The sequence below is a fragment of the Falco cherrug genome, chromosome 1 (assembly GCF_023634085.1).
Source record: "Falco cherrug isolate bFalChe1 chromosome 1, bFalChe1.pri, whole genome shotgun sequence".
NCBI lineage: Eukaryota > Metazoa > Chordata > Aves > Falconiformes > Falconidae > Falco > Falco cherrug.
In genome coordinates, this window is record NC_073697.1 from 38,548,922 (window position 1) to 38,563,418 (window position 14,497).

The window sequence follows — 14,497 nt, forward strand, 5'->3', positions numbered from 1 at the left end:
CCTTGTGCTCTGTCCCACCGGAGAGAAGGGACACACAGGCTCAGATGGGGACAGCTACAGCCTGGGAGCTCAGCTGGGCCAGGCGTGAGGGGTGCTGGCTCTCTGACTCCTCAGGGTTTTCTGCAGGAGATGGGATGGGATGGGGTGAGCCAGCCCTGCCCAGCTGCCGTGGCTGGCTCCCAGCTTGGTACCCGACCACCCTCCAGCCTCTCCTACGGCTCCGGGATGTGCCGAGCAGGGACAGGGACAGCACTGGCACAGCAGCCGCTCTGCATCGATCCTTTCCTGTAGTCAGCTGGTGGCTTCGGTTCGGTCACCAGAGCCACTGGGGGCTACTCTTGCTCCCTGAGACCCCACAGCTTCCCCATGGCTGCTCCATGATGGGCCAGGGGTTAGGGTTAGGCTTTTTATTTTTTTTTTTTGAAATAACCTAAAAATATTTTTTTTGTCACTGGGGGTCTCCCACTGTTTCCCCCACTTTCCCGTGATGGGTCTCTTGCCCAAACAGGGGGGCCGCTTCTCATGCCAATACCTTTTTTTTCCAGTTTGCACAAAGTAGGGGGCTAGGCGGTAACCCGTCAAAACCAGCTCCCCTTGGAGCACATGGCAAAACATTTATACGCTTTGAACAACTGTTCACAATTATGTTCAGTCACAATTAATTCTCATTAGCTCTTATGAGCCTTGTCTCCGTTTAAAGGGACAGTGCACGGTGTTCTTTTATTTCACCTCCCCTGTTCTGTGGGGAGGGGGCTTTGTGAGTAGGGGGCTCTCTCTGCTCCAGGGTGGATCTTCTAGTGTGCTAATTAGGGTACTTCTCACATAGTTCAAGTAATTTTCTGGTTAGTTGCATTAACCATTTGGTTCTCCTTGAGCTTATTTTTTTACGTGTTCATGGGGTCTATCCCTTCTCCCAAGGCCGTGTTTTGTTAGCCGTACGTAACATCCTCTGTTTTTCAAGTTCTTTTCTTGTTTTTCATTACAGATATTTATGTATTTTGTCTAAATTTCAAGTTAGGTAACAGACTGGCCTTCTAATCAACCACCTATCTGCGAGCCGGTCGACTACACCGAGGCTTGGCCAGCCTCGGAGACGGGGGTCCGAGCAGCAAAAAAACCTAAACACTCCCTCCCCCCCACCAAATTGTCAGGTTGCCATGACAACCGCTTCCCCGGGGATGGGGGCCGCGGCCCCCCCTCTCCGCCGCGCTGCGCACACCGCCGCCCACACGTGGCGCCCCACAGCCGTGCGCGCCCGCCCTCTATTGGTTACCCCAGCTGTCTAACACGCCCCCTAGCGACAGTCCCGCCCCTTAGAGACGGCCCTGTCCCGCGGGGCCGCTGGGGAAGCAGTGGCGCCGCAGCTGATGGGCGTGCCGGGGAGGCGTGACCGCCTGGCGGGAGGGCAAATGGGAACGGCGGAGTGTGTGTCTGGGCCAATGGGAAGGAGGAGGCGTGTCCCGGTAGTGGGAAGCGGGGAGCGGGGAGCGTGGAGGAGCGCAGGTCGCACTGGCCGCGGGTGAGTGAGAGGGGATGGGGGCAGCCGGGGTGGGGAGCCCCCCGCAGGTCGCCCCCCACCCTATCCCCCCCGACCCCGGGCCGGCGGGGCCCCCCTTCGCATTGCCCTCCTCCGGCATAACCGCGCCGGGGGGGTCCCCGCTCTCCCGGTCCGGGTGGGTTGCGGCAGGACGCTCGCCCGGGGCCGGTCACTGGCCCGTTGCGCAGAGGGGGGGACACCGAGGCCGGGGGCTCATCCCCGCGTCCCCTTTTACGGCACGGAGGCTGAGCCGGCGCGCGGGGGGGGGGGGGACGACACCCGCACCCACGCGTGACGGGGACCGGTGCCACGCGGGTGATGGCGGCGGCAGATCGGGGCCAGCCGGCGCGCCTCGGGCGGGGAGTGGCGCGTCACCGCCGCCTGCCCGGGGTGCCGGGGGGGGGGTGGGGGTGTCCGAGCGCTGGGGACCCCGTGCCCGGGGTGCCGGGGGGCGGGTCTGAGCGCTGGGGACCCCGTGTCCGGGGTGCCAGGGAGCCTGTGGGACACCAGCTACCCCGGAGCTGCAGGCGAGGGGAGGGGTCCTTGACCACCCTCCCCCCGCCCAGGGCACAGGGAGCCTGTGTGCCCCGTGTTTGCCCCAGGTGCCATGCCCACCCTGGTCCCCGAGCCCCATGCCACCAGCCCCATGCTTTGCCCCTGCTTGGGAGCTGCTTGTCCCGTGCCCCCCCTCACCGCCCAGGGAGCTGTGTCCCATCCTGGGGTCCCCTCTCACCCCACGCTGCCCGTGGATGCGTTTTGGTGTCGGTGCATCTCTTGAGGCATCCCAAATACTGGGCTATTCTCTCCCAGCTCTTCTCCAGGCTGGATCATTTGGTCTTTGGGCAGCAGCGCCATGGGGGCTGTGGTGAGGGTCTGCTGGCTCCCCTGACCGCTTGAGAGGCTCCCTGCTCTTTCAGCTCTGCTTTTATTTAATCTTATTTTCACCCAAGACTGATGCTGTCAATGCTTTTTCCATAAATTTCCCTGTACTCGGCAGGCTGGGCTGCTGACGGAACCGTTTCGATTACCTGCCTCTTACTGCTGGGTTTCCGGGGTCGCTGGCGGTGGAACGGGGGTGCCTGGCACTGTTACCAGCCCGTGGGTCGGTTCCTGCGGGGCAGTGGGGCTGGCTGAGCCCCAGGGTAGGGGTTTGAGCCTCAGCTACCAGCAAGGGGTTCTTTGGGGTATCAGATCCTGAACCGTGGGGGCTGTGAGCCGCAGCCTGGCTCTGGTGGTTCCCTCTGCCTTGGTGCAGGGGCAGACCTGACCCTGGGGCTGGGGGGGCTGGAAGGGGCCCCTGCCGTGGTCTTGCAGAGCTACCGGGGGAGCACAGCCCTGGGGGAGGCAGTGCCAGCTGGGCTGGAGAGAGTGGCTGCTCCCATGGGAGCTGTGCTGGCAGGCTGGGGGAAAGGGGTTTGGGGGGTTCTGGGTTTGGGGTCTGCACTGCTGCTGCCAGCTTGTAGAGGCTTCTCCAGCTCGGGGGTCGGTGTGGCAGCTGCTGGACGGAGCCTTTGAGAAGGTGGTGGTAGGGAGTGGGGAAACTGAGGCACGGGGTGTGCTCTGCTCTCTGTTGATGGCTGGGAGATGCGATGGGCATGTCCTGGCTGCTGCGCCGGGGCTGGGAATCCTGCCTTTCCTGGGCAGGGGCTGGCTGCATCCCCAGGAGCTGGGGCTGGTCGGGTCACGCCACGGGCTCGTGGTGGAGCGGGCAGAGGCACTGCTGGTGCTGCCCTGTGCCCGTCACGCCGCAGGGCTGGGCACAGGCACCACTGTGCTGCCCGACGCCCCTGAGCTGCAGACGGGCTCCTCCCTGGCAGCTCCGTGCCGGCGCTCGGTCGGAGTCGCGGCCGTGCGGTGCCATCCTGTCCGTGGAGCTCGGCTGGCCTTGGCACCCGGCTGGGGAGAGCGGCCGCCCTCCTCGGCTCTGCCTGCCCCTGCCTAACCCTGCCTGTTCCCTGCCCAGCGCCGGTGCTCGGGAGCGGCAGCAGCCCCGCAGGATGGCCGTCTGCCCATGCCTTTGAAGTTTCGCACAAGGACGACCGCTGCAGGGACACATGGCTACAGCTAGCAAGGGTGAGTCCTCGGCATCCCCCCCCCCGCACCTGCCTGCTCCTCGCCCCCTCCCGGGCTTCCTGCCTTGGTGTGGGGCTGGTGTCCAAGTTGGATGCTCGCTCCTTCCCGGCGAAGCCGCTCTGCCCGCGGCCCTGCTGAGGGGTCCCTCTGCCCGCAGCTGGGGATGTCAGAGCTGCCCCCCCTGTGCCCAGGGAGCAGCCGAGCAGGGCAGAGCCTGTGGGGAACCGGGGGGATGTTCCCTCTGTTTTCCCACTGCAAGTTGTGAGTGAGCACATACTGAGGGGGCTTGTGGTGGGGTGGGGGGGCTCCAGTGAGGTGCTGCTGGCATCGCTCCGCCACAGACCCCCTCTCCGGTAATTGGCACAAGTTCCGCACCCCAGGCAAGGTTGCTGTGGGAGGTGGTGGGTGCCAGGTGTTCCTGGGGTGCTTCCAGCCTTTCCTGGATCCTGGCTGCTGCCCCAAAAGGCTCTGGCTGGGCTTGGGGAGCTGGGTGCTTTGTCTGTGCTGGGAGGGGACCCCGAAAGGCTGCTGGCACGAGGTGCCCTGTGGCAGCAGGGCCCGGCTCTCTGCTGTGCAGAGACAAAGACCGAAGAAGCTCTTTGTGCTGCTGCTGGGTGTGATTTCATCTGCCTTTGTGTGCCTGGTCGCGGCTCCGGCCTCTGCGGCTCCTTCCCCACTGCCGGTAAGTGGGGCTGTGGGATGGCTCCATCCCGGGGGCTTTCCTCCTGCTGGTGGTGGAGCTTGCTCCAGCTTGCCGGCAGGATGAGGGCCGGGTGAACAGTCTGTTGGGGGTGATGCCAAGGGACAGGCAGGTTGCCTGTTCTGGGCTGTCTTGTTCCTGGCAGTGTGGGGGAGAGGGGCTGGTGGTCCCGGCAGCAGGAGCAGTGTGCTGGGAAAGCCTGACACCACCACCACCCCCTCCCCCCGCCCCGTGCTTCCCTGCTCCCAGCCCTGCCTCCCCAGGGATACTGCGGGGGGACGATGTGATGTGGTGACTCTGAAGGTTGCATCTGCTGCCAGGGCTTGTGATTTGTTGTTGATACATGCGAGGCAGGCATCCCCGGCTCTGGCAGGTGTGGGTTGGACCCCCAGACCTGTCCCCATGGGTGCCCGGGGAGCGTGGCACCAGCCTGGCTGCCAGCACGCTGACCATGAGTCTGGCAGGTTTTGGTGATCCTCCTGCCATGACTGCAGTGGGACTTGAGATAAAACACGCCAGGTCTGGGTGATTTTTTGCCCAGTCTCTGCCTACACCCCTGCCCATGCCTCCCCTCGCTGCCGGGTGTGTGCAGGGCACACAATTGCATTTCGTCCCTAATAAGATTTCCATCCTGGCTGACTTGGGACATGTCCTGCATGGGTGGGTGCTCCCACCCCATGCGCCCTGGGCTTCAGAGGTGCCACTGTCACCTGTCTAGCCTCTGCTCAGGGCCCCTGGGGGTGTCCCCTCCTGCCAGGGTGAGGACAACCCCTGTCATTCCCTCCTGAGTCGGGACAGGGGCACAGCACAGTGCAGCCTCTCAAGGTCACCGGGATGTATGCCAGCAGGTGACCCTGTTCCTGGGACAGCTGGTTCCCGGGACAGCTGCCCGTGGTGCCTGGCTGCCACCTTCGCCTTCCTCTGACCTCACTGCCTCCAGAGGGTCTTCAGGCACGCCGTGCCGGGGGGCTAGCTGAGTGCCACGGGTGGCCGGGTACCCTCTGGAGACACTTGCCTGGCTTCGTAAGCTCTGTGCTGGACATCGGCTGTACTGCCTCCAAGCACCATGTGACAAAGACACATATTTGGGATTTTCCCTCCTAGTCTCCTGGCAGACATGGGGGCTTGACTCCTCTGAACCTGGTGCTGGCACTGGGATTCCTGATGGCAACGGCGGGCCGGGACCTCACCTGTCACCACAACTTCTGGCTGGTGTGTGGGATCCGAGCAGGTCCTGGGCTCGTGCTGCCCTGTGGCACCTGTAAGGGCTCTGCGGGGCAGAGGGTGGCCATGCCCTGTCACGGGGACCAGGTGCTGCCTGTGTGTCAGTGGAGAGGGTCCCATCAGTGTCCCCTTTACCACCACAGCCACGTGCAGCTGCGTCGCTCTGCGAGCGGTCGAGTCTCTTGTTTTTCCCCTGCATGCGGGGAAGGGATTTCTGCCGAGCTGTTCCGGCTGAACAATGCTGAGTTATTAAATCTCCGGCGTTTCCAGCCTGCTGAGGCACAAAGAGCCTTTTCTTTAAGGAGGCGGCAATCTGCTCCCAGCCGCTGCCAGATGGATGCAATCGGCGGCCGGACTGGGGGGGTTTCTTAGGGTGTACCGTGGAGGAAGAGGAGAGGCTGTTTTTTCTTGGAAGCTCCCAGAAAGCCTGTTGCAAAGGTGCAAGTGGAAAGGTCCGTGGCGTTTGTGCCTCTGTGTGGGCTCCTTCTGGCCCTGGGGACCTCAGTGTCCCCAAGCAGATGTCTGTCCTTGCAGGGCCGTCGCATTTTTCTGGTTTCCCTGGAGCACTGTGGGGTTTGCTCAGCAGCATGCTGGCCAGTTTTGCAGCCCTGGCGAGCTCTGCCTAGCGCTCTGGGATGTACAGGAGCCCTTGCCTGGGGAAGCTGTCCTTGTCCCACCCATGTCCTCTTCCCTGCATAGCCCGTGTCTCCGCTCATCCCATTCCTCTGCACCGAGGATATCACAGGAGTGAGGAAATGCCACTGAGCCCAGGGGACAGGTGGGACCCTCGCAGCCTCTGGACATCGGCTGGTGGCAGGTCCATGCACTCCCCCCTGCTTGGAGGGCAAGCTCTCTGTGGTCACTGGTCACTGGTGTCCGTGTGCCCTCTCTCCAGCCTGTGGCATTGGGTGTTTCTGAAATGAGGACAGAGGAGGGAGCTGGGGAATGATGCTCCAGCCTCGGTCCATCTGTGAGGGGGGCATGGACCTGGGAACATGGAGCTGGGGACAGAGGGGGTGCTTCCCAGGTGGGCAGGGAGTGACACTCGGGCTCTGTCCTCTCCTCCTCACGCAGGCAGCAAGGCCAAGGGAGGGGGCGTACGCTTCACCCCCAGCCAGCCCGCTGAGGGGGCCCACGGGCATGTGCACTTCGATGAGAAGCTCCATGATTCAGCAGTGATGGTGACACAGGAGAAGGACGGCAGCTTCCTTGTCAAGGTGGGAGCTGGGACCTGTGGGACAAGGGGGGGTACCGGTGCCACCCTGGCCTGTCCCCGCCCCTGGCAGCGGTGCTGGGTCTGTCCTGGCGACCCTGTGGGGTAGGTGGACCCCGGTGCTGCCTGTCGTAGCCCCCTGAGCTGTGGGGCTTCTGCTGCCTGCAGCAATACCTGCTTCGGGGAGGTTTTCATTGCCACCCCTCTGGACATTGCTCCATCTCTGTTCCAGTTCTCAGATCTGGGGGTGTTTCTGGCCCCCCTAACCCCGTGATGTACTTAAGAGGGCCTGGGAGCGGCTGTGATGCTCCTGAGGGTGCAGGTATGAGTGTGGGTGCTTTGCTCTGGGTTCAGCCAATTAGCACCCAATTCTTGCAGCTGCATCCAGCCTCTGCCGGCAGTGGGGGCAGGCTGGGGGCTGTCTGGGGGGGGGGGCTGGCCCGTGTTGCCATTGCAGTCATCTGGGCAGTGTTTGTGGGGCTGTCAGGGCAGATTTGATGGCCTGGGGCGGGACGTGGGTCCCCTTTGGAAATCAGGGTCTGGTGGGATCACAAGCAGCAGAGCCCGTTCTTGGCGGGTTGGGCTGGGGAAGCTGCTGGCCCTGCTGTGCCCTGGGGCACGGGGGATGCGGCACTGTCCCCTCTGCCCCTGTGTTGGGGGGACAGGGCTGAGCTGGGCCTCACCCTGTGTGCCAGTGGAGCCATGGCTTCTGCTCAGTCCCCTCCAGCCACGTGCCTGTGGCTGTGGGAGGGTGTTAGCATGGGTTCAGGTTTGATGGTGGCTCCCAACCCCATGGCTGGGGGACAGTGATGGCAGCGGGGACAGCAAGTCATCTGTAATGGCACCTCGTATTTCATCCTGGCAGGTTTGCAAACCCGAGCATGCGCTGCCTGCCCCGTCCCACAGCTCCTCACCCCACGCAGCAAGGCTGAGTGGCAGGAGTGGAGGCTTCAGTGCCGAGGTGCTGTGGGCTTTGGTGGCAGTGGGGTCTGCCTGTGAGATGAGCACCTTGGCAGTGACTTGGAGGTGCAGGTCGCTGGTCCTCTGCCCGGAGCAGCTTTATTGTTGCTCCACCTGGCGTGCAGCTGGCCTCTCCATCCCAGTCTCTCCTTTGGAGACCCTTTCCTCCCAAGAAACAACCCCCTTGGAGAGCATCGGGGTTGCTCCGGCGCTGTGTGCAGCACAGCAATCTGAAACTGCCTTTCAGCTCTGAGTCAGTTATTTGTATCAGGTGGATGATGGGTTATCGCCCTAAAAATGGCAGTGAATTGCTTAGCAATTGCTGATCTGTGGGTGGTTGTTATTATTTTTTCCACCCGTGCTGTGCAGCGTGCCGCAGGCATCCCGGCACTGCACGTGCCTCCCTGGGGAAGGGGGGCTGCCCTCAGTGCTGGTGGCAGAGTGGGACCAGCCTGGCACTGGCAGCCACCCTCACTGAGCCCAGCACACTGGGGCTGCGTGGGTCTGTGGGTTTATTCATGCGGTCCTTCCTTCTGGACAGGTTTGAGGTGCACCCTGCACCCCACAGCACTGCCTGTGTGCCTGCCCTCTGTCTCGGAGCCAGGAGGAGACCCTCATCCTCTCCCCTGGGGAGAAAAAGCTCATTAGGGCTGGTCACCAAACATCTTCCCGTGGCCTTAAAATCCCCAGAGCTGCACGTTGTCGTTTCCGTTGGTTTCCACGTTGCAGTGATGCCTCAGAGCTGCTTGTGGCCAGGAATGTGCCAGCATATGGCGTGCATTCTTTTATCTGTGTGTGTATAGCTAGATACGTGTTTGGGCATGTTGTACATGTATTTATGTGGTGGTGGAGGTGCACCCTGGGGCAGGCTGTCAGGTGTGGGGTTGTGCCCCAGACAGGGCTTGCACGTTGCTGGTGGGGTTTGTGGCAGTCACTGGGTCTCCCAGCTGGGACAGATCCTGGCTGTGCCCTGGGCTCTGCCCCAAGGAGGGTTTGCAGGCATGTCTGGAGCTTGGCAGCTTTCTCTGCTCCCTTCCCAAAATGGCTTTTTCTGAGTGGGATGGAGATGAACCTCTTTCTGGAGGTGGCCGGCTCTGAAAGGGCTCTGGCTTTCATCGTGGCAGTGGATAAATGACATTTGAAGGCGTGCTCTTGGAAACATCTTGGCTTTTAGAGACCAGAAACAGCAGCTGAACGCATTTGGTTTACACTGGGAAAATTGGTCTCTGCTCCCGTGACACTGATGGGTGGTTTTTCCCAGAGCTTTGCCTGGAACTGGTTATTTTTGCTTTGTGCAGCCAAAATAGAACTGTTTGTTATGGTTTTGGCAATTATTTACTGCCCCCCACCTTCCTGTGGGCTCTGGGTGCTCGATGCCTAGTGGGTCCCTGTCCCTGGGGTGGGATGGGGGTGGGTGGGTGGGTGGGATTAGCTGTGACGATGGCAGCATGGGACCACCTCCTGTGTGGTTCAGTGCTTGCCTGAGGCATGGCCTGACCCTCGCTGTGTCCCCTGCTTGCAGGTGGGATTCCTGAAGATCCTCCACAAGTACGAGATCACATTCCTCCTGCCCCCATTGCAGAGGCTGGGGAAGGACATCTGTGCCATTCCCCTCCCCAACCTCAACCTCCGAGTCATCAGCATCACCCCTCTGCCAGAAGGTAAGGTCCTCCTCTTTGTCACCCCGCTCTGTCCCCCCAGCGGCTGTTGTGCCGGTCCCGGATCCTGCCCTTGCTTTGCTGCAGCTGGCGAGGGGGGCACTGCCTGGACTGGGGGGGCTGCCATACCCAGACGTACCCCCGAGTGCCCCTGGGGGTGGCAGGGGTGCCTGGCCCATGCCAGGGCCCCTTGGGGAGCATGGACCAAGTGCTCCTGTGCGGTGGGAGGCAGCTGGCGGCCCCCGGGTGCAGTGGGGTTGAGCCCTTGCCAGGTTGGGGGATGGTTCCTCTTCCTCGGGGAGCCGGGAGCCCCCGGGAGCTCCTGGGGATGGGTTTTATTGCCGGGGTGTTTCCTGCCTTATGGGAACTCAGTGGGTGAGTGTCCTCCAAAGCACTTCCCAAACCCCAAGCCTCGTCCTTCGGCTGAGCATAGAGAGGGGTGACAGGCCGATTGGGCTGTCCCTGACCCACGGGGCTTTGTGGACAAGTCCTGCTGCAGCTGCTAGTGATGAGGGTGGCATTTGGTCCTGGTGCTGCCCGGGATGCCTGTACCTTTGCTTGGGCCACATCCTGGTGCCCATTCCTGCAGCACTGTGTTAGAGCTTTACTCCATGGAGAAGGAATCTGTGTTTCCACTGCACCTCCCGTGAGACGCCCGACCTCGACCCGCATGCTTGAAGAGCGGCTTTTGTGGCATTTTAATCCAGGAACCTGCTGAACAGAGTCCAGACGTGCTGGTATTTTTAGCACTTGCTCTGTCTGCTCTTTGCCTGCGCAGAGGGTCTGCCTAAAGAAGAGGCTGGAGCTGAGGCGGGGTCACCTCTCCGTCTGTCTCCAGGCTTCTTGCTAATTCTGTTGTTGTAGAGGAAAGGAGAGTAATGCCCTGAGATGTAAGCCCGTGGTGTGGGTCTGTGCAGAGGTGATCCTGGGCTTGGGTTGGTGCTGTGTCTGTGGCAGCTCAGCCCCATCTGAGCCTGTGCTGGGGGCCGGGTATGTGGCAGCCCCCCAGGATCACGGCTGTGGGGCTGGGGTCCTGCTGGCTGCTCTGCACCCTCCTTTCCTCCTGTCCCTTTCCTGGCTCCTCCAGCCCTTGGTCCTGCTTGGATCATCCCATACTCGCTGGCAGTGCCAGTTTGGACACAGCCGGCCCCCGGCCCCATGGCTGCTCTTCTGTCCCCTGCAGACTCCGTCTCACCGTAACTTACCATCTACAACTGGGAGGTTAAATGCTCTTTTATCCCAAATATGCATCAATCGGGTGCTGTTTCTTGTGGGTTCAGATCAGTCTGGGAGGCAGGAGGTGAAGAGCAGCTGTGAGTTTGTGGAGCAGAGCCCACAGCCCAGTCGGGATGGGGACAAGTACAGGGTTTGCTCCAAGAGGTGCCAGGCTCATGCACCAGTCTGGCACTGCTCTGGGGTCAGTTTGCCACCGGCACGTCTGTGGGAGAAGGGAGCAGGGCTGTGGTGGTGGCCCTGGCGCAGCAGTTAGGACAGCCAAGCATCACTCTGGGTTCAGTGGCAGCCATCTCGGGGACATGGGATCAGTTCTGAGGACACAGCGGGCTGCAAAGCACCTTGGGCCACCTCAGCTGGTCCTATGCCAGCAGCTCCAGCTGACAAGCAGCTGTGGATGCTCCTTCCCGCATCCCTGTCCCCTCTGGCTCTTGGGGCTGCAACTTACCACCTCCCGGCAGCCGAGGGTCTGGTTGCTGGCAGGGATGGGCTGTGGCTCTGCCTGCGCTGCTGCTGGCCCCGGCCCAGCAAAGCACTTAAGCTTTGTTTGCTTGAAGCTCCTCACCTTGGGCTGGCGTGCCTGGCTTGGGCTCCGGGCCAGGGCTCCCGAGGCTTTGGGGAAAAGAGCCCTTTGGGGACCCAGAGCCGCTCCGGTGGGATGCCGAGGAGCCCAGTGCCTCACAGTAAATCTGGCAGAGACAAAGCAGCCTCAGGTGAGCATGGGCTGGAGATGTCAGCTCCCAGCGCTCGGGAGGTTTTGTCAGTTTCTCCCTCCTGCTGGCTGAGCTGCCTCTGAGCAGAGAAAGTGCTTCCCTGCCCCGAGCTGCCCTCGGGCTCCCCACTGGCCTCTCTTCAGGCGCCGGAGCCCTGTGCGGGTGGGGACTTGGAGGAGCAGATGGGGAACATTTGTCGTGGCCATAAGTGGTTTGCTCTGCCCTGTCCCGCTGCGCTCCCCGTGCATGCCTGGTGTTTCTGAGCCGTGGGCTGAGCTCATGGAGCAGACTGTTGCATGTGCTTGGGAGCCTGGATGATGCTCAGTGCATTTTTATTTCTTTTTTTGTGCTGTTGCAGCATCCCACCGTGCCAGCCATGTCAGGGTGCTCCCTGCGAGCTGTGCGGGGCTGCCTGGCCGCGTGCTCACTTGTTTCCCCCATGCCAGGGTTTGGTTAACACCTTTCTGCAGCTTTATTAATTTTCTACATTTCCTTTATTTTTTACATTGTGCTTTTACTTTTTCCCAGATTAAAAGCAACTGCCTCCTTTGGCCCTGCCAGCTGTCCCTGAGCTGGGGGGGTGCGGGGCCAGGGCCAGCCTTCACCCCATCCGAGCTGGGGGCTGCAAGGGCTGTTTCTGTGTTCCCACTGCTCTGCGAGGCGAGGCACTTTTGGCATGGGAAATCACCCTGGCTAGGGCACTGCAGGCAGGGCAGGGTGCAGGCAGCACAGTTTGCTGTGTTCGGGGGGTCTGGTGTGCTGGAGCTGGAGGATCCTGGCTGGATGGGATGTGGGACACCCCCGGCTGTGACTGGATGTGCAGCGCAGCTGTATGCCAGTGTCCTGCTCTGCTGCTCCTTCCCTGTGGGGCTCTGCAAAGCCCCTGTGGCCTAGGGCAGGGTGACAGGCAGGTCTCAGACGTGCCATCAGCTCAGGGTGCTGGGGATGCTCAGCACCCTTATGGTAGTCCCCTCAGCCCAGCCCTGGAAAGAGCAGTGTCCCCTGACACCTCGCCTGCATCTCTGGCGGCCACAGTTCAGCATCCTTGTCTCTGTCTCCCGGGTGGGGAAACTGAGGCAGCTGGTGGGGAGGGAGCTCAGCAGGGTTTGTGCCATGTTGCTCAGCACCTCGGTGGTGGGGATGGTACTAAATCTGCCATGCCCCAGGCTCTGCTGCCTTTGGGTGCCTGCGGTGAGGAGGGACTCCTGGAGTGGGGCAGGAAAGGTGTGGGCAGGTGGATCCCAGCTCCCAGGGTGTCTCTGTCCCCAGGCTACAGTGTGAAGTGCGAGTACACGGCGCACAAGGAAGGGGTCTTGAAGGAGGAGATGGTCCTGGCCAGCGAGGCTGGCGAAGGTGCCTGCATCAAGGTCGTGGTCCAAGCCCGTGTGATGGGTAAGGATCTGCCAGCAGCGGTGCAAGGGTCTTGCCCGGTTCCTTGGGTTTCAGAGCAGCGATTCCTCCCTGGCGCAGCTGGTAATGGAGACCTGCTGCTTTCTGCTGTGCCTGGGGAGCCAGGGATGCTCCCTGCATCCCCCAGACCCTGCTCCATCCCCCCTCCTTCCCTAGACGCTGCTCCATGCCCCCTCCTTCCCCAGCCCATCTCCCTCCAGTTCTCCCAGTTGAGCTGTTGCAGACGTTCCCCACCTGGTGGGCACTCCTAAGAAATTGTCTAAACCGGACAACTTTCACCCTGGAAATCCCCAGACCAGGGGATGAGGCCGTGGGGCCTCCCTCGTGAAGGGGTGCACGGAGTGGGGCTGCAGTGGATGGTTTGGGGGCACCCCTTGCACCCCCCCATCCTCACCCCAAGCCCAGCCAGAGGCCTGGGGCCAAGCCCACTGCCCCCCCGCCGCCCCCCCCCTCCCCCCTCCAGCCATGGCTGCTTGGCAGGCAGCACAGTAGTCTTTAATTTAAAATTATTTTTTTTCCCCCTCCCTCACCTTGCTGCTTAATTTGGGTTAGTTAATTAGAGCAGCGTTCTGTAGCTTGGCGACTGCCTTCACGGGCTTCATCTGCACTGTCCCTGAGCTGGCATGGCTGGCGGGTACCCCCCACCCCCTCCCCCTGCACCCGGCTATCTCCCTGCGTCCCACCCCCTGTCCCAGCCCCAGTGCACGGGGGGCTGAGCACCATCCCCATGCAGCACCCTGAGGGCAGTGAGTACAGCAGTGACCTGGGGACAGGGTGCAGTATCCCTGCGTCTCCCATCCCCGTGGGTGCTGGCATCCCTTGTACAGGGACTGCGGGAGGGAGGACAGGCACCTGTGAGCCTGAAAACTCCCCAAAAGTGCCCTCAAAAAGGTGAAGCAAGCCTGCCAGGTCAGCCTGAGGCCATATGTGGCTGTCCCCTGGCTCTGTCCCCATCCCCACCATCCCCTCCTGTCCCACAGATCGGCACCACGGCACGCCGATGCTCCTGGATGGGGTGCGCTGCATCGGTGCGGAGCTGGAGTACGACTCGGAGCAGAGCGATTGGCATGGCTTTGACTAGCCCCCCCGCCCCCTGGCTCGCTGCCACCTGCGTGGTTCCTAAGGACGAAGGTCAAATTTTAAAAAAAGAACAGAAAAAACCCCCACCAACCAACCCCAACCCCCCCAACCCTACCAACGTAGGTCCTGGGGGCTGTGGCTCCATGGACACCGTGGAGCTGGGGGCAAGCTGCTGCCTCCCCAGCTGTGGCCGCCCACTTTCCCTGCTGCAGGTCCGGGGGTCCCCGAAGTGCAGGATGGGCTCCCCAAATGTTGGAGCATCTCTTGCTGGAGCTTTGGTGAGGGATCCCACTTGCTGCCTCCAGCTGCTCTTGCTGCTTTCCCCTCACTTTTACCCCCAAGCTCCCCAGGAGAGGGGATGTTTGGGGGTGGCGGAGCCCCAGCTGACCCCCCCGGGGTGAAATTTTGCCTCCTGGGGTGTGGAGCTGAGCTGGGCCAGGGCAGGAGCTGGCAGTGGAAACTGATGTCCCTGTGGCAGAGCCCGTCCATGTCCTCATGTTGCAGCCATTGACTTGGTCTCCTTCCATTTTGGTGTTTTTTTTTTCCCCAGTAAGACCCATGGTACAAGGACCAGGAGAAGTGGCTCAGTTTCAAAAGCAACAGGAGGCTTTATGTGCCTATATATATATAAAAATATATATAGATATAGTTATATACACATCTGTGTGTATGTGTGGGTTTTTTTAAGTACAAAAA

The 14,497-nt window shown here is 61.6% G+C and overlaps 1 protein-coding gene across 1 annotated transcript; it reads left to right on the forward strand.

Annotated features, from left to right (window-relative positions):
- Nucleotides 1–1,434: 1,434 nt before the first annotated feature.
- On the forward strand, nt 1,435–14,455 carry ADISSP (adipose secreted signaling protein). The gene is made up of 6 exons (XM_005435297.4): nt 1,435–1,519; nt 3,501–3,610; nt 6,609–6,751; nt 9,230–9,368; nt 12,581–12,703; nt 13,702–14,455. Exons 2-6 carry the CDS (start codon nt 3,592–3,594, stop codon nt 13,800–13,802), a joined length of 525 nt encoding a protein of 174 aa, XP_005435354.1. The 5' UTR covers nt 1,435–1,519; nt 3,501–3,591; the 3' UTR covers nt 13,803–14,455.
- The last annotated feature ends 42 nt before the right edge of the window (nt 14,456–14,497 follow it).